This window comes from Podarcis cretensis (assembly GCF_951804945.1).
Source record: "Podarcis cretensis genome assembly, chromosome: 18".
Taxonomy (NCBI): Eukaryota; Metazoa; Chordata; class Lepidosauria; order Squamata; family Lacertidae; genus Podarcis; species Podarcis cretensis.
Window position 1 is genome coordinate 6070876 of NC_137188.1, and position 26878 is coordinate 6097753.

Here is a 26878-nt window from a genome sequence, read left to right on the forward strand (position 1 = left end):
GGCCCCACACCCAAGGGGCCCGCTTGTCCAGGAGTCTGTGTAGGGGCTCCGCTACCGCCGCCTTGTGGGGAAGGAAGGAATGGTAAAAGTTCAATAGTCCCAAGAAGGCCTGAAGTTCAGTCTTGTTCTTGGGCGCTGGGGCATCACAAATGGCCCGTACCTTGTCCCCAGTCGGGTGGACCCCTTCTGCGTCCACCATAAATCCCAGAAAGTCCACCTGGGGCACTCCTAGTAGACATTTTTCCCGCTTCACCTTGAGACCCGCTGTCTGGAAACGGTGCAGAACGGTGCGGAGGCGGTCCTCAAACTCCTCTGGTGTGGGCCCGGCAATCAACACATCATCGAAGAAGGGGGTGACGCCAGGAATCCCTTTAAGGAGAGAGTCCATTAGATTCTGGAATATGCCTGGTGCCACGCTGACACCGAATTGCAGCCGCTTTACCCTGAATGCTCCTCTGTGCGTCACAATCGTCTGTGCCTCTGCTGTGGTCTCATCTACTGGCAGCTGTTGATATGCTTGGGCCAAGTCCAGCTTGCCAAAAATTTTTGACCCAGCCAGGGTGGCAAGAACATGGCTGACCACTGGCACTGGGTATGCATGGGCCGTGAGGGCCTTGTTTATGGTACATTTGTAGTCTGCGCAGATGCGGACCGAACCATTAGGCTTGACGGGTGTGACGATTGGGGTTTCCCAGGGGGCATTAGGCACCGGCTCCAGCACTCCTTGGTCCACGAGCCGGTCCAATTCCTCGTCTATACGGGGTTTCAGGGCGAACGGGACCCGGCGGGCCTTGAGCCTGACCGGTCGTACTGCGGGGTCAAGCTGTAGAGCAATGGGGGGGCCCGTATACTGTCCCAATTTCCCATCGAAAACCCCCGGAAATTCCTTGCATATGGTGTCCACGTCCACTTGTAAGCTAGTGTGGTTCACCCCGGTGACAGCTAGCCCCAGTGGTCCATACCATGCCAATCCCAGTAGGCTAATGTAGGGGCCCTTGACCACAAGTAAGTCCAGTTGCCGCGTCCGCCCTCGGTATTGCACCCTGAAGGTCCCCACCCCCATTGTGGGGACCTTACGTTTCTGGAAGTCCCGGAGGGTGAATGGGGCCGGCCTGAGTTTGGGACCCCCACTAGGACACAGTTTCCTTAAGGTCCTTGCCGAGATTATGGATAGAGTTGAACCCGTGTCAAGCTCCATGCAGCATGGGGCCCCCTCTATCTGTACCTCTACATAAATTTTCTCTACATTGGGGTGGGGCAACTGGTATACCTGGAAGTCCGTGAGCTCCGTCGAGTTGCCTTGGTGCGTTGGGCCCCGGGACCTGGGGTTCTTGGATTGGTCATCTGATGCCTGGCATCGGGTGGGCCGAGCCCGACACACCCGGGCGATGTGTCCCACTTTTCTGCACTGCCTGCACACTGCGTTGCGGAAACGGCAGGTCCTCCTCTCGTGACTTTCTCCGCAGCTTGCGCAGTTCCCTCCTTCTCGTCGAGGCAGCTGTGGTATGTGGGCTGCTTGAGTGCGCTGCTGTACTCGGTGCACCTCCTCCCTGTCAGATCCTGAGTCGTCAGTGAGGTCTTCGTGGTGGACCCTCGGTTGGGACGGCTGGCTCAGCCGTGCCTCTTGCGTCGACCTCTCGGCAGCTTCCGTTGCCAGGGCCTCCTCCAGAGCGACCTGGAACGTTAGGTTCTTCTTAGCGTAGAGGCGTCGTTGCAGCTTCTCATCCCTCAGGCCACCGACGAGGCGGTCACGAAGCATGTTCTCCAGCTCTGAGAAGTTGCAGAACCGGGCGGCTTGGCGGAGAGAGGTCACAAACCCAGTTATGGTTTCCCCAGGGGCTTGCCGCTTTGCATAGAAGGCATTTCGACGAGCCACCACTGAGGGCTGTGGCGAAAAGTGCCCCTTCAGCTGTTCCATTATTGTTTTGTATGGAACAGTAGCAACGTCTTCAGGCGCAAGGAGAGCCCGGGCAATTTCAAATGTCTCCTCTCCGCAAACGCTGAAGAATATTGCCCTCTTCTTGGCGTCTTCTTCATCGGTGACCCCTTTGGCTTCTAGGAGGAAGGTGAAACGGGAGGCGTACGCTTCCCAGTCTCCGGATGCTGGGTTGAACGGTGAGAAGCTGCTGTCGGTTGCCATTCTGAGTTCCTTGTGTCCCGGAGCTGAAGCCTGGATACACGGTGCGAGGCAGCGGTGCGGCAGGTGGCGGTGCTGCGGTGCTGTGTGTGGCAGTCAGCTCAGCGGGATCCCACCTTCGTCGCCAGTGAAATATACTCAGAGTCGCAAAGTGATTTCATGCTCTTTATTCAGCTCATAGTGGTGAGGAGGAATGAAAGTCCCCTCAAAGTATCTGCTTTATATACATTATTTACACAATGGGCTGCACATGATTGGCTAATTCCGGAATTCTACTGTAAGCCAATCAGGTTGTGGATTCACTTCAATCTGGAGCATGATTGGGTGGTTCCTGCCAACCAATCATACTGCTGCATTGTTCTAGGACCAATCAGACTGCTGCATTCTGAATCCTATTGTTCTAGGACCAATCAGACTGCTGCCTTTTGGATCCTATTGTTCTAGGACCAATCAGACTGCTGCAGTTTGGATCCTATTTGACTCAGTACATAACAGTATAGTTAAAGCTCTGGTTTTCCCAGTAGTGATGTATGGAAGTGAGAGTTGGACCATAAAGAAGGCTGATCGCCAAAGAATGGATGCTTTTGAATTCTGGTGCTGGAGGAGACTCTTGAGAGTCCCATGGACTGCAAGAAGATCAAACCTCTCCATTCTGAAGGAAATCAGCCCTGAGTGCTCACTGGAAGGACAGATCCTGAAGCTGAGGCTCCAATACTTTGGCCACCTCATGAGAAGAGAAGACTCCCTGGAAAAGACCCTGATGTTGGGAAAGATGGAGGGCACAAGGAGAAGGGGACGACAGAGGACGAGATGGTGGGGCAGTGTTCTTGAAGCTACAAACATGAGTTTGACCAAACTGCAGGAGGCAGTGGAAGACAAGAGTGCCTGGTGTGCTCTGGTCCAGGGGGTCATGAAGGGTTGGACACGACTAAGCGACTAAACAACAACAACAACAACAACAACAACAACAACAACAGATATGGATGTTCCATTTCTTTCTCTCTCACACACACACTGCGAGCCCCCAGCCCGCTTCGGAATCGGAGGGACGAGCCTAACATTAGCGCAACTGAACCCCCCTCTCCCCACACTGCGCCTGGGCATTATTTACAAATCAAATCCAACCTTATTGACTTAATGTGTTTTCCCCATCAGGAAGACAAACAGGAGACGGGTCTGAGCATCACAGGGGGAGCATACATTAGGAAAACAAGGGAAGCAATTTAAAAAGGAGGCAGCTGGCTAGAGATAACACACCGATATCTCGGGGGGGGGGGGACACACTGCATCAATATTAATAAAGGCGCCGTCTCAATACCCCAATTTTTTTTCTCGTTCTTCATCTCCAAGTCCTGGAAAGGGCAAGGAGGGGGAGGGGCGGGAGACCTCCCTGAGCCACACATCGGCCTGCAGGGTGGAGGCAATTCTAAAGTGGAATCCTAGACTTGTGTTGGAAGGGACACCGTGGGGTCATCTAGCCCAACCCCAACTAGAGGTGTCACAGAGCTCAAGAATCCCTGACCAGCCGGACTCTGACGGAGCGGAGGACCACCACCTTCCGAAGTCGCCTGCTCCACTTGTCAAATGGCTCTTACCTTCAGAAAGTTCTTCCCAAGGTTTAGTGGGAATCTCATTTCTTGTCACTTGGATCTGTTGACTCGGGGCCTACCCTTCGGAGCAGCAGAAAAAAAGCTTGCCGTCCGCCTTCCGAGGAGAGCCGCTGACAGAGTAGTGTTATAAGAATTTTAAGGTCTCAAATATAGAACGAATATTTATAAATGCACATATATCTGAATATATGAACCATGTGTCTGAAATAGTAAAAGTAAAGGGACCCCTGACTGTTAGGTCCGGTTGTGACGGACTCTGGGGTTGCTGTGCTCATCTCGCTTTACTGGCCGAGGGAGCCAGCATACAGCTTCCGGGTCATGTGGCCAGCATGACTAAGCCACTTCTGGCGAACCAGAGCAGAACAGAAATGCCGTTTACCTTCCTGCCTGAGTGGTACCTATTTATCTACTTGCACTTGACGTGCTTTCAAGCTGCTACGTGGCAGGAGCTGGAACCGAGCAATGGGAGCTCATCCCGTCGCAGGGATTCGAACTGCCTACCTTCTGATCAGCAAGCCCTAAGCTCTGTGGTTTAACCCACAGTGCCACCCGCATCCATTTAAAAATGTGTGTATATATATATATATATATATATATATATATATATAGTGATAATTTATTATTTATATCCCGCCCATCTGGCTGGGCCTCCCCAGCCACTCTGGGCGGCTTCCATAAAAACCAAAAATACAGTAAAATATCACACGTTAAAAACTTCCCTAAACAGGGCTGCCTTAAGATGTCTTCTGAATGTCAGGTAGTTGTTTATCGCTTTGACATCTGCTGGAAGGGCGTTTCACAGGGCGGGCGCCACTACCGAGAAGGCCCTCTGCCTGGTTCCTTGTAGCTTTGCTTCTCGCAATGAGGGAACCGCCAGAAGGCCCTCGGCGCTGGACCTCAGTGTCCGGGCTGAACGATGGGGGTGGAGACGCTCCTTCAGGTATACTGGACCGAGGCCGTTTAGGGCTTTAAAGGTCAGCACCAACACTTTGAATTGTGCTCGGAAACGTACTGGGAGCCAATGTAGGTCTTTCATGACCGGTGTTATATGGTCTCGGCGGCTGCCCCCAGTCACCAGTCTAGCTGCCGCGTTCTGGATTAGTTGCAGTTTCTGGGTCACCTTCAAAGGTAGCCCCACGTAGAGCGCATTGCAGTAGTCCAAGCGGGAGATAACCAGAGCATGCACCACTCTGGCGAGACAGTCCGCAGGCAGATAGGGTCTCAGCCTACGTACCAGATGGAGCTGGTAAACAGCTGCCCTGGACACAGATTTGACCTGTGCCTCCATGGACAGCTGTGAGTCCAAAATGATCACCAGCGGGCCTGATTTTGATGGGGAGGCCATTTCCACCCCACCCACCCCCAAGCGACACACACACACCAAAAGCCAGGTTTGCAAAGCGCTTGCAAGGCTCTGTGCCTTTTGCCCATGTGGTTTGATTTCAAACTGCACTGGCAAAAGCAACTGGCAGGTGACTGGCGGTGATTGGCAGGTGTGAGGCTCCACCCCTTGCCTCCCAGGCCCCACCCCTTAAGCCCCAAAACCCAGGCAGACTGAGCCAGGAATAAACCCGGCAATCTCCCACACCCTTCGGATGGCACCTTGTCAAGCAAGCCTGCTTTCGTTTAAATTCATTTACCGCATCTATCAACAACCTTTCCAAACAGGTTCACGAGGCAAATGTAAAAATAATGATAATAATGCCCAAAAAAATCCAATTAAAACAGTTGTCAGCAAGTGCAAAACTGAGTTTAAAGCCGCTGTTTAAAAATAGTCAACAATTGTCAACACCGACAGAGCGTTGTTGGGGCCTGTTTATATTTTTTAAAATTTCGCCTAGATCTGCCTCCCACATTTCTTAGCCCCAGAAGGCCCTCCAAGGTAGCTGACGATAAAAAACCCATGGTTTATCAAATATAGCACATATATCACTAAAAACAAGAGCCACATAAAATAGCAGAGCCTCCTACTCTGGGATCAGGATTGTCAACACGGGCTGGCAGCAGCTCCTTCGGACGGGTATTTTACAGAAGAAGGGGGGAAGGCAGATGTCGGAAGGGAAACTGAGGCAAAGGGGAGGAAAAAAAAGCTAAAGGCTCATCCATATCTCGTCTTAATGCAGATTGTGAACCCCATGGTGCTTCCTTCAATTCCAGCTTTGGATTTTTGAAGCGTAGGGAATTTCCAGATTTAGCGAGGGGCTAAGTGTGGGAGGGGATGTGGGTGGCACTGTGGGTTAAACCACTAAGCCTAGGGCTTCCAGATCGGAAGGTCAGCAGTTCGAATCCCCGCGACGGGGTGAGCTCCCATTGCTCGGTCCCAGCTCCTGCCAACCTAGCAGTTCAAAAGCACGCCAGTGCAAGTAGATAAATAGGTACCGCTCCGGCGGGAAGGGAAGGTAAATGGTGTTTCCGTGAGCTGCTCTGGTTCGCCAGAAGCGGCTTAGTCATGCTGGCCACATGACCCGGAAGCTGTACGCCGGCTCCCTCGGCCAATAAAGCGAGATGAGCGCCGCAACCCCAGAGTCGGCCACGACTGGGTCAGGGTCAGGGGTCCCTTTACCTTTAAGTGTGGGAGCTCAGTCATTGAAGGAAAACATAGCATGGCAAGGTATGGAACTGTCTGACTTGGGAGACAATGGAGGAATGCGCTTTTGAGAGTGAAGTCAAACTGTTGGAAGGTGGACCAGATGCTCCAGAAATCTAGTGTCCAGATCAAGGGAAGCCTTGGTCAGACCCCACCTGGAATCCTGTGTCCAATTCTGGGAAGCACAGTTCAAGAAGGACACTGACAAACTGGAACGTGTCCAGAGGAGGGCAACCAAAATGGTCAAAGGCCTGGAAACGATGCCATATGAGGAACGGATAAGGGAGCTGGGCATGTTTAGCCTGGAGAAGAGGAAGTTAAGGGGTGATATGATAGCCATGTTCAAATATATAAAAGGATGTCACATAGAGGAGGGAGAAAGGTTGTTTTCTGCTGCTCCAGAGAATCGAACTTCCTGACAGTAAGAGCTGTTTGACAGTGGAATTTGCTGCCAAGGAGTCTGGTGGAGTCTCCTTCTTTGGAGGTCTTTAAGCAGAGGCTTGACAACCATATGTCAGGAGTGCTCTGATGGTGTTTCCTGCTTGGCAGGGGGTTGGACTCGATGGCCCTTGTGGTCTCTTCCAATCATGATTCTATGATTCTATGACCTGACCGTCTGAGTCTAGGCACTGCGGCCGACTGCAAGGGATTCCAGCACAGCAGTTTGACATTGCTAGGCTTCATATCATGTCTGCAGACATCTTTGTAGCACAGAATTGGTCTGCCTGAGGGGCTCCCAGTAGGGCACGTCCTTTGGGGATCTTGCCCTCTTCCATTCTGTGGACAGGAACAAGCCTGCGTAGTCGTCGCTGAGACAGGAGTGCAAACAGGCTGGAGATGTGGACTTCGGAGGCTCTGTCCTGCTATGTAAGGTATGGACAGGACCCAAGATGATCAGGAAGCAACATTCCTCTGCTACATTCTGTGTCTTTACCCTTTCCTAACTTCTTCTTTGGCGAGTAAGATTGTCTTCCATTAACACAGTCTTAACCGTGACTGTGGAGGTCAATTCTGGATCCACACGTCATTCCACAGTGGGGACATAGGTTTCCAGGCAGGAGTGGATCCCAGTGAGAGTTTTCCAAGCATGCCTTCTTCTTAGCACGTTTCTCCCTTTAGTCCTGAGTTTGAGCGTCTTCAAAGTCCATGACACATTTGGTAAAGGCTGCTCTCCAATTGGAGCGTTCGCAGGTCAATGTTTCCCAGTTATCAGTGTTTATACTACATTTTTTTTACAAAGGTCCGTATAGTTAAAGCTATGGTTTTCCCAGTAGTGATGTATGGAAGTGAGAGCTGGACCATCAAGAAGGCTGATCGCCAAAGAATGGATGCTTTTGAATTCTGGTGCTGGAGGAGACTCTTGAGAGTCCCATGGACTGCAAGAAGATCCAACCTCTCCATTCTGAAGGAAATCAGCCCTGAGTGCTCACTGGAAGGACAGATCCTGAAGCTGAGGCTCCAATACTTTGGCCACCTCATGAGAAGAGAAGACTCCCTGGAAAAGACCCTGAAGTTGGGAAAGATGGAGGGCACAAGGAGAAGGGGACGACAGAGGACGAGATGGTGGGACAGCTACCAACCTGAGTTTGACCAAACTATGGGATTCAGTGGAAGACAGGAGTGCCTGGCGTGCTCTGGTCCAGGGGGTCAGAAAGAGGCGGACACAACTAAACGACTAAGCAACAACAACATACTACATTTTTTTAAGATTTGCCTTGAGAGAGTCTTTAAACCTCTTTTGTTGACCACCAGCATTACGCTTTCCATTTTTAACTTCATAATAGAGTAGTTGCATTGGAAGACGATAATCAGGCATCTGCACAACATGGCCAGTCCAACGAAGTTGATGCTGAAGAATCATCGCTTCGACACTGGTGATCTTTGCTTCTTCCAGGACACTGGCATTAGTTCGCCTGACCTCCCAAGTGATGTGTTAAAATGTTCAGAGACACCGTTGATGGAGTCTGTCAAGGAGCTGGAGATGGTGTTTACAAGTGGTCCATGTTTCACACGCATACAGTAATGTTGGTAGTACAATAGCTTTGTAAACAAGCATTTTGGTTTCCCTGCAAATGTACCCATCCTTAAATACTCTGCACTTCAATTTACTTTCTTAACCAAACCAAACCATAGCGCAGAGTCTTAAACCTGAGGACAGTACATTGGTCTAACTCCATAGCGTAAGATGGCCAAGCTAATATGATCAAAGTGCTTTAACTGAAGTGCTATAGAATAAAAAGGCGGGGGGGAGTAAGTAGAACGGAGATTAGGACAGCGTATTTTACCTTGACTGCAACAGAGAATGAATTAAGAAGCTTACGCCTCTTACATCGCTCGTTCTGACCGCTTTGGGGAGCTTCCTTGAATGGCTGCTATTCTTGCAGTTAGATGGAGCAGCTTAGCTGCTTAATTCATTTGTGCAAAGGGTGGGGGAGGGAGGGAGGGATAGGGAGAATTCGATTGCAACACTCCTTGCAATAAAAGATAAGATATATGCAAGTCAAGAAGCAGATTTGTTAATCCACACTGACATCTGGCGGTGGGTCTGGAAATAGCTGGATGGGGTGGGGCGAATCTCAGGAGTCGATGAGATCACCCGATCTCAAGCTTCCCTCACCCTACTAAATATTTTGCAGATGAAAACAGGGATTCTGTTGCAATAGATGCAGCAGCGAGGGACGTTAAGTTAGGAGCAGAGCAAATGCAAGATTAAAGAAACTCTCAAAGCCTAGTCCAGATCATTCTGTGGGAGTGGACACTTCTGGACTGCATTAGGGGGGTGCAGGTGGCGCTATGGTCTAAACCACTGAGCCTCTTGGGTTTGTTGATCAGAAGGTCGGCAGTTCGAATCCCTGCGACGGAGTGAGCTCCCGTTGCTCTGTCCCAGCTCCTGCCAACCTAGCAGTTCGAAAGCATGCCAGTGCAAGTAGATAAATAGGTACCATTGCGGCAGGAAGATAAACAGTGTTTCCGCGCGTTCTGGTTTCCATCACAGTGTTCCATCTGCAGACAAACACCGGCTACCTCGGCCTGAAAGCGAGAGGAGCGCCTCAACCCCATAGCCGCCATTGACTGGACTTAACTGTCCAGGGGTCCTTTACCTTTCTACCTTTCTCCTTTACCTGTCTAGATGAGCATCCACAACTCTGTGGCAAGGCAATTGTTTTGCGTTTTGTGCTTGGGCCCAGGTGACCTGAGAGATCCCATCTCCTTCAACGAATCTGGAAGAGGATAAAGCTACTGATGGCTGCCAGCCATTATGTTCATGAAAACAGAATACTTTATGAAGACCAGTAGCTGGGAGTCGCAGCAGGGAAGTTGCTGCCGTGCTGAGCTCCTGCTTGGATGCTTCCCACAGGGAAAACAGGATGTTAGGTGGGCTCTTGCTAGGCCCTTAATGGTTGCAACTTACTGCCCTCCCCACCATCGCTGACCAAAGTCTTCCACCAAGGATCCCTGTCCGTCCCAATGGTTTGCCCTTCTCCGCTTCCTCTTGCTCCATCAACTCGTTCTAGTAACAATAGCGGCGTAGCGTGGGTTGTCAGCACCTGGGGCAAGGCAAGTAATTTGCGCCCCCTAACCCAGGGCAAGGCAAGTAATTTGCGTCCCAACCCCTAACCTGCCGCCGTTGCCAGTTTCTTCTTGCTGCTGCCTGGGCTGGGGTATTTACGGTAAGGTAGCCACGGCGGCGGCAGCGGGTCCGTGTCAGGTGATCTGAGGCGAGTTGCCGCTAGTGCTTCCGCCCAAACGACGCCGCTTGCCCGGAGGAGGAGGGCAGAGAGGCAAGGAAAATGCAACATGGCCCAGCCGCTGCAGCAGCAGCGGCGGCGGCGGGGCTGTGAGGAGGGGCTGCCTGGCGCACCCTCCGCGGCCCTGATGCGCAGGGACCGCGGCGAGCGCTGAGAGCCTCTGCCTGCCGGACGCCTTCAGCCCGGACGCGCGCACAGCTCGTCGGTTCCGCGAGACATGGGGCTCTGCTACAGCCTGCGCCCGAGGCTCTTCGGCGACTCCGGAGGCGGCGAGCGCGCCCCCCCCCCAGATGTTGCGCCCGGTGCGGCCAGCCCCCCCTGCACCCCCACGCTACGCCACTGAGTAATAAAGGGGGCTTTTGGAATGACTATTCACAGTATGCTATTCCCAACACACCTCTGCCGCCTTCCCGAACCTGGAACTCTCTCCATGATGTTTAGGACTGTCAATTCCACCAGCACCAGGAGTCAGGCACAGGTCAGCAACGAAGAAGCAGAGCCGGTTGTGGGTGATAAGTCTTTATTCAAGGAAACAGGCATACGACTCAACAGCGCTTCCCAGTAGGTCATGCTGGTATGGGGCAGTTGCCAGGACTGAAGATCCGTGCCTTCCACCCTTTCTAAGGCTCCTCCTCTCCCGGATGTTTCCAAGCAGCCTCAAACTGCGTATGAGCACCTCTGATCTCTGCTCTTCTCATTACTCTGCTCGTTCTTGGAGACCAAGGGTGTGTGTGTGTGTGTGTGTGTGTGTGTGTGTGTGTGTGTGTGGAGTTTGTCACAGCAAGAGAGGGAGACTCCCTGGATTCTTCAGCAGCCTCTGCTTCAGCCTCCAAGTCTGAACTGCTCCCTGTCATCGGTTTTTCCTGCTCACTAAGCCCTGCTGCCCCTTCGGCATCCAGCACCTCCCCTCTCCCATCAGTGCCCCACCACCAACCCCCTGGGCTCTGAGCCTGCTTCTTCTGGGGCTTCCATTGGGGGTTGAAGGAAATGTGGAGTGATGGGAATGTACAGTCATATGTGGTGGGATTGTCCGTTAGTTAATGAATTTTGGAAACAAATTGGTATACAAATATCGGGAATTGTTGGTAGGAAGGTGGGAATAGCTAAATTAATGGTTCTCATTAGTCTGAGTAGCACCGAGTTAAAAACAAAAGAGGAATGTAAATGGGTAAAATTGATGGTAACTGCAGCCAGACAGGTTATAGTGAGTAACTGGAAAAATGCAGAAGAGCTAGGGGTGAACCAATGGAGGAAAAAACTGAATAATATTATAATTTTAGAATATCTAACTGTGAAGGTACACAGAATGAAAGCGTTTAAGGTCAGTGAGAAAGAGGAGGATTGGTTTGAGAAGATATTGAATTATTTGGGTAGGTTTGAACAATTTGGGGCAATTAAAATGTTAAAAAGTTAAATAAACCTTGTGGAAGGAGGAGTGTTAACATATATAAAATTGTACATATGGTTGATTTGAATATGTTATTATTGATTATGTATCAGTCGCCTGGGGGGTTTCACTGTTTTGGTTGTTGGTAAAAAAAATAAAAAAGTGTAAGTGAATTGTATGTTGCATGTAATCCCAAGTAAACATGCATGGGTTTGTGGACTTGTCACCCTATGAATGGCAGTTGGCCCACAAAGTGTGAGTCTAGTAGGGGCCCAGCTAGTGATGGGTGATCTGCAGCTACCTCTGACTCCCCCCGCCCCGTGCCACCCCATCTCTCTCTGTGCCACCCCTCCACCTGTCTCAACCGCTCTGCCACTGAATCTCCACTTGAGGAATGAGCCCAACAGGTTCTCCACCACAAGCTGCCCTCAGCAGTTCAAAAATAAACATCACTAGCTGCACCCCAAGTAGCAAGCTGTGCACAGCTGGCAGGCCCTAGCATCCATGCGCATGAATGGGCACAGGCACACACACACACATGCGCAGCATCAGAAGCGGGCAGCAGAGGGTTAGCACCCTGCAAATGAGAAGCTGCAAATGAGAAGGCGCTTTCACCCGTCAAAAATGTAACCGAACAAATTGCAACACTCAACACACCCACACACCCAAAATCCTTCTTTCGCACATTTCACACACCTCCACCTGAGCCGACACAAGGCAGGTTTTTTTTTTCCAAGAGTGGCCTTTTGTGCATTTTGACCGCCTGTTTCTTCCAAGCGGCTCCACCTTTTGCCTCTGCTTAACGTGAAGAATTGGAGCATAAAGAGGTTTAGGATTTGGGGGTTTGCTTTTAATCTCGTACAGGTTAAGTCGTAACCAAGTTAAGAAGTAATCCGACAGCACAGACAATTCTACTTTTATGTGTGTATTATTAAGCGCTTAGTGGAGACGAGGAGTCTTACCGAGAATTTTTAAAGCAGGTGAATCCCTCCTGGCGGGTTTGCAAATTGAGTGGGGTGGGAGGAGAGGACAAGCCAAGATACCAGAGTGGAAAAGGCAACAGAGGGTATGGATTGCTAGCTGCCCAGGGGAGGTGCTGTCAAAACCCTTGCCCTTGTGGTGGCTTCACTAAGCTGGGGGTTGGTTCCCCTGACCAAGCTAGATCAGACTCAAGGGAAGGGAACTCAGAAAGCCATTTTGTACACTGGAACAAGGAGTGGGACAAATCCACAAAGCACTGCTCCTCAACCTCCTGTAGAATAGTGGTCGGAAGCAGGGAGCCTCCCCTAATTCAGGGTGGCGCACCGTGCAGTTTGGAACCCAAATAATCCAGGGTTCTAAATAATGCACTGAGGCTCTACCGGGTAGTTCCAGACGTCAGACTTTCACCCTCTGACCAGGCAACCAGGGTGGCAGCAAAGGGGGCGCGCAGAGCTCTGGGCATTCTTCCCCACTCACACAGGCTTTACTTGCAAGCACAGCACTAGAAGAGGCAGTTATGCAACCAAAATTACCAGCAAATAATAGGGACGCGGGTGGCGCTGTGGGTTACACCACAGAGCCTAGGGCTTGCCGATCAGAAGGTTGGCGGTTCGAATCCCCGCAATGGGGTGAGCTCCCGTTGCTCGGTCCCTGCTCCTGCCAACCTAGCAGTTCGAAACCATGTCAAAGTGCAAGTAGATAAATAGGTACCGCTCCGGCGGGGAGGCAAACGGCGTTTCCGTGCCCTGCTCTGGTTCGCCAGAAGCAGCTTAGTCCTGCTGGCCACATGACCCGGAAGCTGTACGCCGGCTCCCTCGGCCAGTAAAGTGAGATGAGCGCCACAACCCCAGAGTCGGTCACAACTGGACCTAATGGTCAGGGGTCCCTTTACCTTACCAGCAAATACACTCTAGTCAAACCACAGTTCTGTCTTGTGTAGCACTAGGCAAACCCTTTTGCAAAGAACAGAATATTTGGGATGCGTCTTTCAATCCTTTTCCAGAAAAGGACCACCTGCCTAACACTAAACTTTCTTTAAATAGAGACTTCAACTTTTTGTTTAGAGCACTGCTTAAACCTCTTCCACATTCCCTGAGGATTAAGATTTCTGTTGTTGCTAGCTTTTTTTCCCCTCCCCAGAGAATTTTAGATTTTGCTTATTGCAAGCAGCTTCCAAAGTAGAGTACAGGTGGGGCAAGCAGGACACAGGCTTGCAAAACAAATCGAAACAGTGGTCTGGTCTGGCTTGGTGTCCCGTCCCCCCCCCCCCCCCGTTCCACAAGCAGATATAAATAAAATTAGAACCATCTCACAGAAAAGGCTTCAGAGGCCTGGAGCTTTCACAGCTAGGACGTTACATCTGGTATCCAAAAGGGAAGAGGTTATGTTAAAGTTCGTTTTCCCCGTTCTCTCTTCCTCACACAGGCATCATACCACACTAACCAAGACTTGACATTTTGCAACGCTAGAAACCACCAGTTTCCTCCAATCCCTACAGGGGATGCACCGTATTTTTCGCTCTATAAGATGCACCAGACCACAAGACGTACCTAGTTTTTGGAGGAGGAAAACAAGAGGGAAAAAAAAATCTGAATCTCAGAAGCCAGAACAGCAAGAGGGATCGTTGCGCAGTGAAAGCAGCAATCCCTCTTGCTGTTCTGGCTCCTGTGATAGCTGTGCAGCCTGCATTCGCTCCGTAAGACGCACACACATTTCCCCTTACTGTTTAGGAGGGGAAAAGTGAGTCTTGTAGAGCAAAAAATACGGTAACTTCTCCTGATCTTGAATGGCTGCAAAGTTTCTTCAGGGTCCTGCGTTCCTCAACACTCCTCTAATTCTCAAGCTCCCTTCTGCCTTTGAGCTCTCCTTCACTCTTCCCAGACTTCTCCCTAGTCCTCACTGCCGTGCCATGCAAGGTTTTAATCCCAACCGTACTGACTACTTTCCCTGCCGTCACAGAAGCTGGACTGGGAAGACACTCCCAAAGTTCTCTGAACCTTCTGAACTTTGGCGGCTGAGCCAATCAGAGTTAGAGACTTCACAAGTGCAATACAGATTTATTGTTCATGGAAAATGGAATGTTTCCTCCGAAACAACTGAGTGGTGTCCCACTAAGAACACACTGGGGTGGGGGAAACAACACACACTTGAGTTCACGTCATATGCAAGCTTTATGATAGGGTGCTGTGGTTTCGTTTCAGTTGGCAAAAAGTTCAAGGCGATGACCAGGAAACAAAACTCGATGCAGTTGCCGCGTCGTGGCGAAGAAGCAAAAAGTCCTCAATAGTGCCGGGTGAATCGAGGGTCGCTGGGGCGGCTTGTTCTATCTGGGCTGGCAAAACTGCTTGGCAGACTGGCTCCCTGTGCCACGGGAGCTGGGGCGGCACCTTGCACGAACCCTCCGCGCCTGAGGACAAGAAGCAGAAAGTTGACTTCCTCCTCAAGGGCTCAGTGCAACACCCTGCACCCTCCTTAATTAATTTTATTTCTTTATTAAATTTGTATACCGCCCAATACCCGCAGATCTCAGGTCGGTTCACAACATAAAATTCCAATATGTATAAAAAACACAGACTACATAATAAAAATAAAAACAAACCAAGAACCCCCCCATTCCACTGCTTAAAAGGGCAGTCTTTAAAATCATGGCCTCCAAGTTTCTTAATCCATACATTTTTCCTGACCAAGCATGCGTGCTAAGAGGCCACTGGGTCATCGTCACCCACCCCAAAGTCTTTTGCATGTGCACACAAACCTATCTATTACCTAACAAAGAGAACAACTGTCACTTAAAGTATTTCAACCGCAATCCAAAGCCCCTTCAAGCTTTCTCGGCAGAAGTAATGTGGGGTTTTTGCAGGGCGGGGAGCAGCAAAACCCTTTCAGGCAACTCTTACCCCGACATTCCTCCTCTGTTTATCACATGGCCAGGCCCTGTCTGAGCAGGGGCACTCCTCTCACCAGCTAAGAAATGAAAAGAATGGGGCAGGGAGGCGGGAGGGAACAAGTCACTAAGGAATTATTGTATTGTTTAATTTTTTTAACAAATGCCTGCAGTCCCAACCACCCTTACCCTTACCCTGAATTCGGTAGGACTTACTTCTGGGTAGGCATGGTTAGGATTGCGTTGCCGTGTTTCATTTATTTGTGCTTTTCTATACCCCCAAGGCAGCATTCGTGGTTCTCGTGCTTAGGTTACGCTATGAAACGGCGACAGGCCCAAGATCGCTCAGTGTGCTTTATGGCTGAGGAAGGATTCAAACCCTAATCTTCCCTAATCTAACCAGGACGATGCTCTAGTATTCAAGCTCTCTGCACACTGGCTTTCCGGCTGACCTGCACACAGTTCAAGGTTTGGCTCATAAAGCCCTCTTATGGCACCTGTGGTCAGTCTCCAAGAGAATGTAGGAAGCTGCCCTATGTTGATTAATTTGTCCATTTAGCCTCGTGTGGTCTGACTCTGATGGCCAGCAGATGGCCAGGGTCTCTCTCAGGGAGTCTTTCATCACCAGCTGTCTGCCCTTTAAACCTGGGGCCTCTTCTGTGCATTTAGAAAGGCGGTCATCCACCTGTCAGTTTGCATTTCTTAGTACAGAAAGTATTGAGCTGATGTGTAGAGATCTTTCCTATTCTGCTTAACTCAAGAGTGTTCTAGGTGGTTTCTTTCTATGTGAAAGAAACAGGCTGGAAGTTCTTGTCTGGGTTATTCCATCTGGGAAGCCGAGTACAGCTGGTTGAAACTGGTTCTGTTATCCTTTCTGTCAAGGTCATTGCTGACTATAATAGTCAGGGCTGGAGGAGCCTGGATTTCTCATTTCCTCTTTCTATCTCTTTGTTCTGGTGCAGTGTTCTGTTCTGTATGTAGTGTTAAGGTTTATATAAGCTGTAAGTTAAATTTAAGATAAGTCTGCTGCAACTGAGTTTCTTATGGACTGTGCCAGTCCTGAATGTATTGGATTTGTGACCACTATGCTCATTTGCCTTCAGCAGTAGTAAAACTCTGCTGGATGAAGTACAACTGCCTCTGGTCTATTTTTGGGGAACGCTGCAGTGTGTTTAAGTTTTTGCTCCACACACATGACCACCCAACTCCAGCCCTAAGCTCTTAGGAGCCATTAGCAGCATGCCTACAAATGGGGCTTGTTACAATTAACTTTTTTTCAATTACAGGCCTGAATCAGACATGCTGAACCTCAGGAAGTGGGAAACCCACCAGGGAACACTTCGCTCCCCTGACTGTGCCACCTTTGCCCTTGCTTCTGAAATGCACCGCTGAACTTTGCTTATTGGAAACAAAACATTTCGAAGGTAGAGAGGGGAGCGCCCTGCAAAGTTTGTTTCGATTTTTTTTTTTTACCTTGCCACCTTTCATGCTCCCGGCCGATGATCCCTTCTTCCACACTGCCCTGCCAGGAACGGTCTTGGTGACCTTCAAGTTTGCGGCTGTGATCTCCCCAGTCGCGCCCGTCTCTGGATGAGGGAGCCGCCCACCCAAAAGAGAGAAGAGTGCCGTTAGCAAGCATGGAAGGAAGCTAGTGACATTTCCTCGTAAATACGACTTGCCTTGACAGTGTACTTAGGTCACCTCTGGAGGGGGGGCCTCAAAGAGGAAGTCCAGCTCCCTTATGACAGAACATAAGAAGATCTCCACTGGTGATCTTCGGGTGTGGACAGAGGGCAGCCTTAAGATTTAAAACGATTTAGTGAAATCCAATTTTAAACAGGCGGCAGTTTGCCAAGGTGGCAAAATATGGCCTCCACATTCAGAGGAAGTCTACCTCCGAGTAGCAAGCGCTGGGGATAAAACAAAAGGGGAGCCATTGTGTCACCCTCCAATGACTTGTTGGCTTCCCAGAAGCATCTCCTGCTGGCTAGCAGCACCACTCCTGTGTCCTTAGACCCCAGTTCTCTACCATCCAGACACTGCTTGGATTTTTCTGGCTTACTGAGGGCTAGAAAACCAAGGTTGCCTGTTCTGTGCTGCCCTAGCACACGAGAATTCACACACCACTTCCCAGCACACTAGCAGCGTTCAAAATTCCCCAGGTGCCAAGCGCATTTTACTACTAGTGCGGGTGTCCAACTGCAGCCCCAACTACATGGAGATTTCTGGGCAACTGACAGCTCCGTCAAGCCTGGCTGACTCACACACAGACCTCCATCATCGCATCAAGGAAAATTAAGTGAAGGGCTGAGTACAGATATGTTTGACTGTGCTGCAGACTTTCCACAGGCACCCGAAACAGAACTCACAAAGCACTGTCTAGTCCACAGTTAATACCATTTCCATTGTGTGTGTTTCTCCTTCTGGGACCAGACACTGAGATCTAGAGCCGAGGGCCTTCTGGCGGTTCCCTCGCTGCGAGAAGTGCGGTTACAGGGAACCAGGCAGAGGGCCTTCTCAGTAGTGGCGCCTGCCCTGTGGAACGCCCTCCCAGCAGATGTCAAGGCAACAAACAACTATTTTACTTTTAAAAGACAACTGAAGGCAGCCCTGTTTAGGGAAGTTTTTAATGTCTGACGCTGTATTGTTTTTAATATTCGGTTGGAAGCCGCCCAGAGTGGCTGGGAAAACCCAGCCAGATGAGCAGGGTATAAATCATATATTATTATTATTGTTATTATTATTATTATTATTAGAGCAAGCAGTGCAGTTGAGGCAATAGAATCGCAGAATTGTAGCACTGAAGGAAGGGACCCCCAGGGACATCCAGTCCAATCCCCTGACAAATACAGTGGTGCCCCGCAAGACGAACGCCTCGCAAGACGGAAAACCCGCTAGACGAAAGGGTTTTCCGTTTTGGAGGTGCTTCGCAAAACGAATTTCCCTATGGGCTTGCTTCGCAAGACGAAAATGTCTTGCGAGTTCCTGCGGGGTTTTTTCCCTTTCCCCCCTCCCCCCTTTTCCTAAGCCCTAAGCCGCTTATCAGCTGATCCGCTAAAAGCCGCTAATAGCGCTAATCCGCTAAGCTGTCAATGGGCTTGCTTCGCAAGACGAGAAAACCGCTATATGAAGAGCCTCACGGAACGGATTAATTTCGTCTTGCGAGGCACCACTGTAGATATTCTGTTGTGGTGACTGCAACCTAGGTTTAAGGCGCCACCTGGTGCCCGGCTTCTATATCCGAGTTTCTAACACGGCACCGGCGTGCGACAGCTCTGCTTTACGGACACTCACCGGGATGGTGGAGGCAACCCTCGCCCTTTGCTGAGCCTCCTCTCCGACCCGTAACTTCCCCAGCTGTCCCGCGAGTGGCGGTCAGGCCCTCCGTGCCGCTCGTCAGAGTAGTGCTGAAAAGGCAAGCCCAGTTGCATTAGCATCTGCAAAAAAAATGTTTTTTGGGGGTGGAGGTAGACAGCTCCAGCCTATAGGCCACCGGTGAACCATCCTTGTCCTAGCCTGGTCACCACAATGGCTCAGAGAGCGCACCACCTTACAAGGACAGAGATGCACCAGTGGGGTTTTCTTGTACGTATTGGGAAGGCTGCAGTGGATCTTCCTACAGCACCCAGGAGCTTTCCCTATTGGCCTTTCAGCTTTAATCCCCCTTTCTCTGCCTTGTCCATGATGGCTCTTCTGCAAACCCGAGATGACGCTTCAGCAATCTGCTGAAGCAGCCGATGAGAATTTTGTGGTTGGGATCCAGATAAAGGGATCTTAGACGCTGGCTCGCCCAAGGTGTGAGCAATAGTCAACCTGGCTTTGCTTCTCATGTGCAAATTGAGACAAATCACCTGCCACTCTTGTTTGGCCTGCCACACTTCCAGCATATTTATAATGCCATGTTCTTACTGCTTTTAATTATTGCTGCTTTTTCATATTGTGGCTGCAAACCGGCCAGAGCAATTTTTTTAGCTGGAAAAATCAGAGATAAAAAGTATTCGAAATAAATGTTGTTCTTCAAGAACACATGAAGCCAGAGGTTCGCGCACTCTCTGTTACGAACAGTTCACTCCATTGCCAAGAGAACAGACCATTATGCAGGTTTGGGCTGTTTTTGGTTCTTGTTTAAAAAGACTTGCCTCTTCAGCAGTGGGAATCGCTGAAGAGACACAAGTAAAATGTTAGTGCCTGTCTCTTATGGATATCAGGCTGATGTTTTGAGTTTGATTTTCCAGGTATTTGGGATGTGGTGCAGCCAACAGGAAGCGCTCATGCCTGGAAAACATGACTCGAGAACAGTTCTTCTTAATCTGTCCCTACGCAGCAAGACACGCAAAAGCTCTCACGGAGCAGCAGGCAGTCCCTTCGTTTTACTTGTAATCTGTTTCTCTTTCCAAGAATCCAAATCGGCTTTCTTGACCAGGATCCCCAAATCTCTGACAGCCGAGGCTGTCAACGAGAATGTGGAGTTACCCTTCACAGGAATTCCTGATGGGATTTAATCTCAGACTCTGTCAGGATTATCTGCTTTCCAAGGATCCCACCCCAGAAACAAATTGACTGAAATGATCCCAACGATGTTCACATGTGTGAGAATTACAAACACTCCTGTTGCATGGAGTGAGGCAGTGCCAGAGCAGGAATCATGCAGAGGTGCGACAGTTAGCTCTCTGTGGCTCCCGTATTTTTCGCTCTATAAGACGCGCCAGACCGCAAGACGCACCTAGTTTTTGGAGGAGGAAAACAAGAAAAAAATATTCTGAATCTCAGAAGCCAGAACAGCAAGAGGGATCGCTGCGCAGCGGAAGCAGTGATCCCTCTTGCTGTTCTGGCTTCTGGGATAGCTGCACAGCCTGCATTCGCTCCATAAGACGCATGCACATTTCCCCTTACTTTTTAGGAGGGAAAAAGTGAGTCCTATAGAGCAAAAAATACGGTATGTGTCTCCCGCTTGCTGCAGCCTTTGCCTGAATTAAATTGCTTGTGGCAGTGCCTCAGCCTACTACTCACAGCCTGGGAATTCCCAACCCATACCGTAAGACCATAAACCATTGTGCAAGCTTTTTGGACATCAAAGCATTTTTTATAACAATACTGCTTCGCATGGGCATACCTGTCCATCCCGATCTGGCACAGTTCTTGAACTTTCTCTCCTGGTCGGGAGGGAAGAGAAAATCCGTGTTAATTCACACAGGTAGGTAAGCTTTGGAAACAAGCAGGGGGCACGGCTGCAACCCAGTGGTAGAACCACTGGTTTGCATGCAGTTGCCCTGGTTCGATTCCCAAGGTGGGCCGGGAAACTCTGGAGAGCTGCTGGCAGTCAGCGCATACAGTATTGAGATGCATGGACCATGGTCTGACTCAGTCAGGGACAGTTCCCTAGATTCCTAAATTCTGCTGCTGTGCATCTTGTTAAAGGCAAAGGGACCCCTGACCATTAGGTCTAGTCGTGACTGACTCTGGGGTTGCGGCGCTCATCTCGTTTACTGGCCGAGGGAGCCGGCATACAGCTTCCGGGTCATGTGGCCAGCATGACTAAGCCGCTTCGGGCAAACCAGAGCAGCACACGGAAATGCCGTTTACCTTCCCGCCGGAGCGGTACCTATTTATCTACTTGCACTTTGACGTGCTTTCGAACTGCTAGGTTGGCAGGAGTGCATCTTGTTACTTTGGGATTAATCAATAGGAAATTACGATAACCACCGGCATCTTCTCAACTTCTGACAGGTCATGGCCAGGAGAAACCAACTTGGCAGCTCTTAACTGGTCTGCTATCTGCCATGTGCATGGTGACTCAAGGTCGTTCCACACATTACAAAGCAAGAAACTGAACCGTTTTGGGTTCTGAGGTCAGTATACCAGTACAGCACGCTTGTCTTCAAACACCAAAACGTCACCTTTGCACTTTATGTTTTTGAGTGAACAGCTAAAACTGTGAAATAGCCAAAACCCAAAGTGGCCTAGGAGCAGAGGAAGCCACCTTTATCTAAGTCAGACACTGGCTCAGTGTCTGCCTGGCTCAGTACTGCTTTCTCTGAATGAGGGGTTGGCTTAAATAGGAAGACAGGAAAGGGCCTTAAACAGAGACAGATCTTTGGCCCATCTAGTTCAGCACTGTCTTCCCTGACTGGCACTGGCTCTTCAGGGTTTCAGACAAGGGTCTCTCTCCCACTCCTACATGCAGCTGCCAGGGATGGAACTGGGGAGTTCCTGCTCTGTCAACTAAACTATGCTCACTTCCTTAAAGAGCTGTCTATGAGTGAGGAAGAAGAGCATGAAACGTTTACATTCCTCATTTGAACCACACTGAGCCGTGTAATTATTCCCATGGTCAGAGGAAGTAAACGCTTTTGAATACACTGGAAGCCACAGGAGAGGGCGCTCTTGCACCCGGGCCCTGCTTGCAGACCCCCACAGCTTCCCTCCCTGTGAGACGCGAGGGTACAGGGAATCAGGCAGAGGGCCTTCTCAGTGGTGGCACCTGCTCCCACCAGATGTCAAGGAAATAAACCACTATCTGACTTTTAGAAGACGTCTGAAGGCAGCCCTGTTTAGGGAAGTTTGTAATGTTTGCTGTTTTATTGCGTTTTCAATATTCTGTTGGGAGCTGCCCAGTGGCTGGGGAAACCCAGCCAGATGGGCGAGGTATAAATTATTATTATTACATAGGCATCTGGTCAGCCACTGTGAGAACAGGGAGCTGGTCTGGGTGAGCCACCAGCCTGACTTGGCCGGCCCTGCGTGGCCTTGGGTTTCTGACAATGCAAGACACAGGAGGGAAGACTTCGCTACCTGTCCACCGAGTGGTCCTGGTACCGGCTGCGGTCTCTGTGGTCAAAGCCGTGGAAGCGATCTGGTCGGCTGAAGTCAGAGTGGTAACCATCATCCAGGGCCACCCGCTTTGCTTCAGGCCAATACGAGTCGTCCCGCCTGCAGGGGAAAGAGATTCAGCAACTCCTTGGCCCCGTCACCCTGTCCAGAGAAGCTGGCCTGCCGATGGTCATTACCCTTCCAGCACCAGGAAGAGACCTTCTGCTTCTCCCATAGTTCTTGAAATGGCAGCTCTGGGTTGTTGTTTTTTTAGGCTGCTTTTACTGGCACTCTTTTTTTCACTGGTACAGTGGTGTCCCGCAAGACGAATGCCTCGCAAGACGGAAAACCCGCTAGACGAAAGGGTTTTCCGTTTTGGAGGTGCTTCGCAAAACGAATTTCCTATGGGCTTGCTTCGCAAGACGAAAATGTCTTGCGAGTTCCTGCGGGTTTTTTTCCCTCCCCCCCCCTTTTTCTAAGCCGCTAAGCTGCTTATCTGCTTATCCGCTAAGCCGCTAAAAGCCGCTAATAGCGCTAATCCGCTAAGCCGTCAATGGGCTTGCTTTGCAAGACGAAAAAACTGCTAGACGAAGAGACTCGCGGAACGGATTAATTTCGTCTTGCGAGGCACCACTGTATTTTTTAAAATTATTTTTTTTAATTAAAAAAAAAAAACCTCAGCAATCCTGCAAACCTGAAATTAAAGGGTGGCATAAGAATATTTAGATTTTTTTTAAAAAATATCCATATGAAAAAGAACCATATTAAGAGACACGAAGAGGCAGAAAACAAGAAAAGTCAATAAAAGAATATTATCATCACACTGTTGCTAATACAACATGTGGATGAATTGCACCCTGCACTTTATCATTCCAAAACTGGCTAAAAAAATACCCCGCTTTTCAAGACATAATCCATCACAAAGATATCCTAAATAAGATTTTTTATTTTTTTTTTAAAAAAAAGGTAAAAATCCAGTAAAATCCAATTCCTGAAGTGCTTTTTAATCTCCTCCTCCTAAAACAGGATGGGTGCATAGGTGTCTGTAAGCAACTGGGCACATCTCCAGCACAAACTGATAATGGTTTTATACTAGCAATGGCTTTCCCAGGACTTTTCTTTCTGCTGCCAATCTCGCCGGGAGGAACGTGGCAGGGGTCAGGTAGGATAAAAAATCAGCCGGGCAAAGAGTTCTTTGAGCAGGCTGACTCCTTTGGAAAGCAGCAAGACTAGCACCAGCCATGCAGCTTGGCTTCAGTCTTAGGTCTTTATCTTTATTGAATATAATTTATATTACATTTATATTAAATTTTGCGGTTTACAATTTAGAATATTCATTTGGACATCCTTAAAATATCAGTGACTACCCTTCTTATCTTTCTGTGGTTCATTTTACATAGCATAAATCCCTGCATATTTTATATAAACTAAACCATTCAGTATTCCATTGTTACTTCCATCAAAACTTATTTACACTGTTGAGTTTATCTTAATGCTGCCCGCGTTTTCAAGCGTACACAATTATTCCCCATATATTCAATAAACATTTCCCAATCTTAAACATATGTTCTTCTTGTTCTCTTATTCTGTAAGTTAGGTCTGCCAGCTACGCCTATTCCAACAGTTTTAAGATGTTTTGTTGGCCAAAAATGGAAAACGAGTGACACATATTCCGTCAACTTAAGTTGCCAATCTTCTTTGGCTGGGACCTCGCTCGTTTTCCATTTTTGGGCTAACAGAACATGGGCCACAGTTGTTGCCTACATAAATAACCTTTTTTGACACCTGGGTATTTCCATCTGAATTATCCCCAACAAAAAGGACTCTGGGTGTTTGTTGGTTTCCCCCCCAATACCCTTTTACCGGTCCACCACATATGAAAGAGCATTCCCGTAGTCTCATTGCATCTTCAGTACATACCTGATTCAGTCTTATACATCTTAGCAAGTCTGCCTGGAGTTCAGCCTTACGTCTTTATTTATTGGGTCATTGATTTCTATTCTGGCTCCGTACCTGCGGGGCTTCCCAACCACAAGCAGCTCCCCTCCCTGCCCCCATAGGACCAGGAGGGGACCCCAACCCTCAATTTAAGGGGACAACTCAAATGATTGACACGTTTTGCTGCATTTGGGTAAAAAGCAGGGTATTTGTGATTTGCTGCAGGGAAGCAGCCTTGCAAGCTTGAAAGAAGCACAAACTCTACAGTTTCCCGAGGCGCAGCTCGGCCGCCTCACCTCCCGTCCGTGTCGTACGGCCGCCTCAAAGCCGAGCGGCGCTCCTGCTCGTAGCGCAGCTGCTCATGCTGCCGGCGCAGCTCCTCCCTCTCGCGCTGGATGCGCTCCTGCTCCCGCCTCCTCTCGTGCTCGATGTGCATCCGCTCCCGCTCCAGCCTCTCCCGCTCCATCCGCTCCCGCTCCAGACGATGCCGCTGGAACTGCAGCCGCTCCCGCTCCCACTGCAGCTTCTGCCTCTCGTCCCGCTCCCGGACGGCCTGGATGTGCTGCTCCCGCTCCCGGCGCTCCCGCTCCCTGTTCGGTATTTAAAATACAGGTTGCACTCAAGCAGAAACGTGAATTGTACGGTCATACCTCCGCGCTGTGGGTTAAACCACAGAGCCTAGGATTTGCCAATCAGAAGGTTGGTGGTTTGAATCCACGCGACAGGGTGAGCTCCCGTTGCTCGGTTCCAGCTCCTGCCAACCTAGCAGTTCGAAAGCACCTCAAAGTGCAAGTAGATAACTAGGTACCGCTCTGGCGGGAAGGTAAACGGCGTTTCCATGCGCTGCTCTGGTTCACCAGACGCGGCTTAGTCATGCTGGCCACATGACCCGGAAGCTGTACGCCGGCTCCCTCAGCCAATAAAGCGAGATGAGCGCCACAACCCCAGAGTCGGCCACGACTGGACCTAATGGTCAGGGATCCCTTTACCTTTACCTCTGCTTACGTATCCCTCTGGATACGTAAACTTCGGGATGCGAACGCAGCAAACCCGGAAGTATTTTTCTGGGTTTCGCCGCACGTGCATACAGAAGTGCTCTACGCGTCATGCGCGTAAGCGCTAAATTGTGCAGCGCTCATGCACAGAAGCAATCCTCTGGTTGCAAATTCCTCGGGATGCAGCCGGACCTCCGGAACGGATTCTGTTAGCAACCGGAGGTAACGCTGAACACCCAAGAATCATACGCAAAGTTAAAGACCTGGACCTCTACAATGAATAAATCATATGTTAAAAAACCCGGAATCTTCTATCTCAAGGGAGGCTGCATGGGTTTAGGCAAGCTGCGCAGCAGTCTTCACTGAGAATTAATTAAGTTGTTGTTGTTAATTATTTAATTATATATCACCCTATACCCGGGGGTCTCAGGGTGATTCACAGAATTAAATCAAGATATAAAACCACAAAATGCATAATAAAAATAAAAACAACAACCCAATAGCCTCCCCCCCCACACACACACAAAAAAACCACATTTTAAAAGGGCATAGGATGTAAATCAGCTCAACCAAAGGCCAGGTTAAAAAGGAACATTTTTGCCTGGTGCCTAAAGTGTACAATGAAGGCACCAAGGGAACTTCCCTGGGGAGAGCATTCCACAGACGGGGAGCCACTACAGAGAAGGCCCCGTTCTCGTGTTGCCACCCTCTAGACCTTAGCTGCATTATATGTTGCAGACCTGCCCGGATGAAACAAGGTATTTAATCTTACCCATATTCTTAGGGTTGCAACCACTACTATGGACTTCTCGAAGTATTTATGCCCAAAGGTTTCCTACAGTTTATAGAACAGCATAAAATGTATGGGGTCTCAACAATACTGCATAGGCCCCCAGCTGTCATCCTCCAGCTTTTTTAAGGTTAAAAAGTGCCTGTATAGGGTAAACCCCCAGGGATCCTTGCAGAGGCGGACCAGTTTCCCCAGCAAGAGGATCAGTAAGGGCAGTGTGCCAGGCTGCTACTGAACTCTGCATCCCCAAGCCCCAGCAGCATGAAGTCACCTGAGTGTGCTGGCTGTGTCTTAGAGCAGGGAGGCTGCGTAGATCGCTAGGTTGTGTGCAGTAGATGAGGAAGGTTTTTTGACTACCAATACTTTAAGCCAGGCTTCCTCAAACTCGGCCCTCCAGATGTTTTTGGCCTACAACTCCCATGATCCCTAGCTAGCAGGACCAGTGGTCAGGGATGATGGGAATTGTAGTCTCTGGAGGGCCAAGTTTGAGGAAGCCTGGTTTAAGCAATAGAAAGTCCCTCGCACATGCAAAGTATGAGCACTGATTGGCTGCTCCTGGGCAGATCTTTGAACAGTTCTGTCGGCTAGTGGTGAAAGCTTTGGGTTCAAATGCTCAGCCTGTGGAGTTGTGCTTTCCACTCCATCCCAGAACACAGGTCATGGGGTGCACTGAGTAATACAGACACCTCTCTTTAAAGCCATCATTTTGCAACTGGCTACACAAACACACACACAGAGCTACTATTCTGTTCATGGGTTTGGGGTTGTCGCAAAAGCATTAAGTAGGTTCTGAAACAGTCCCATTCCTGTTTTAAGACACAAACGGGGCCCAGCGGCTGAGTGGGAAGCCTCAAAATGTTTGGCTGCCCCCCCCCTGCACTGGTTGAGCTGGTTGCCCACCAAAAAAGGCTACTGGCACACTGGAGATTTGCAGCAGACCCTTCAGCATATGAGCTGCTGCAGTGAGGATTCCTTGAATGTGGAAATCAGGAAAAGTCCTTGCCCCTGAA

General features: G+C 49.7%; 1 protein-coding gene and 2 long non-coding RNA genes across 5 annotated transcripts in view; 2 read left to right on the top strand and 1 right to left on the bottom strand.

Moving 5' to 3' along the window:
• LOC307207285 overlaps positions 1-26878 on the top strand; it is a 200742-nt gene that overhangs the window by 164938 nt on the left and 8926 nt on the right. The gene's annotated exons all lie outside the window — the stretch shown is intronic.
• Positions 14489-26878, bottom strand: part of LOC307206961 (scaffold attachment factor B2-like) — a 35319-nt gene continuing 22929 nt past the window's right edge. For all 3 annotated transcript variants that reach the window (XM_079960495.1, XM_079960494.1, XM_079960496.1), the window contains 7 exons: positions 24380-24673; positions 22128-22265; positions 20449-20488; positions 18630-18742; positions 16809-16921; positions 15349-15415; positions 14489-14858 (listed from right to left, as the gene is read on the bottom strand). In XM_079960495.1, the coding sequence (XP_079816621.1) occupies positions 14732-14858; positions 15349-15415; positions 16809-16921; positions 18630-18742; positions 20449-20488; positions 22128-22265; positions 24380-24673 (892 nt within the window). In that variant the 3' untranslated portion in view covers positions 14489-14731. The remainder of the gene's footprint in view (positions 14859-15348; positions 15416-16808; positions 16922-18629; positions 18743-20448; positions 20489-22127; positions 22266-24379; positions 24674-26878) is intronic.
• Positions 20495-25593, top strand: LOC307207299. Its single transcript, XR_013834620.1, has 2 exons — positions 20495-21245; positions 25320-25593. It is a non-coding gene; the product is annotated as an uncharacterized lncRNA (long non-coding RNA).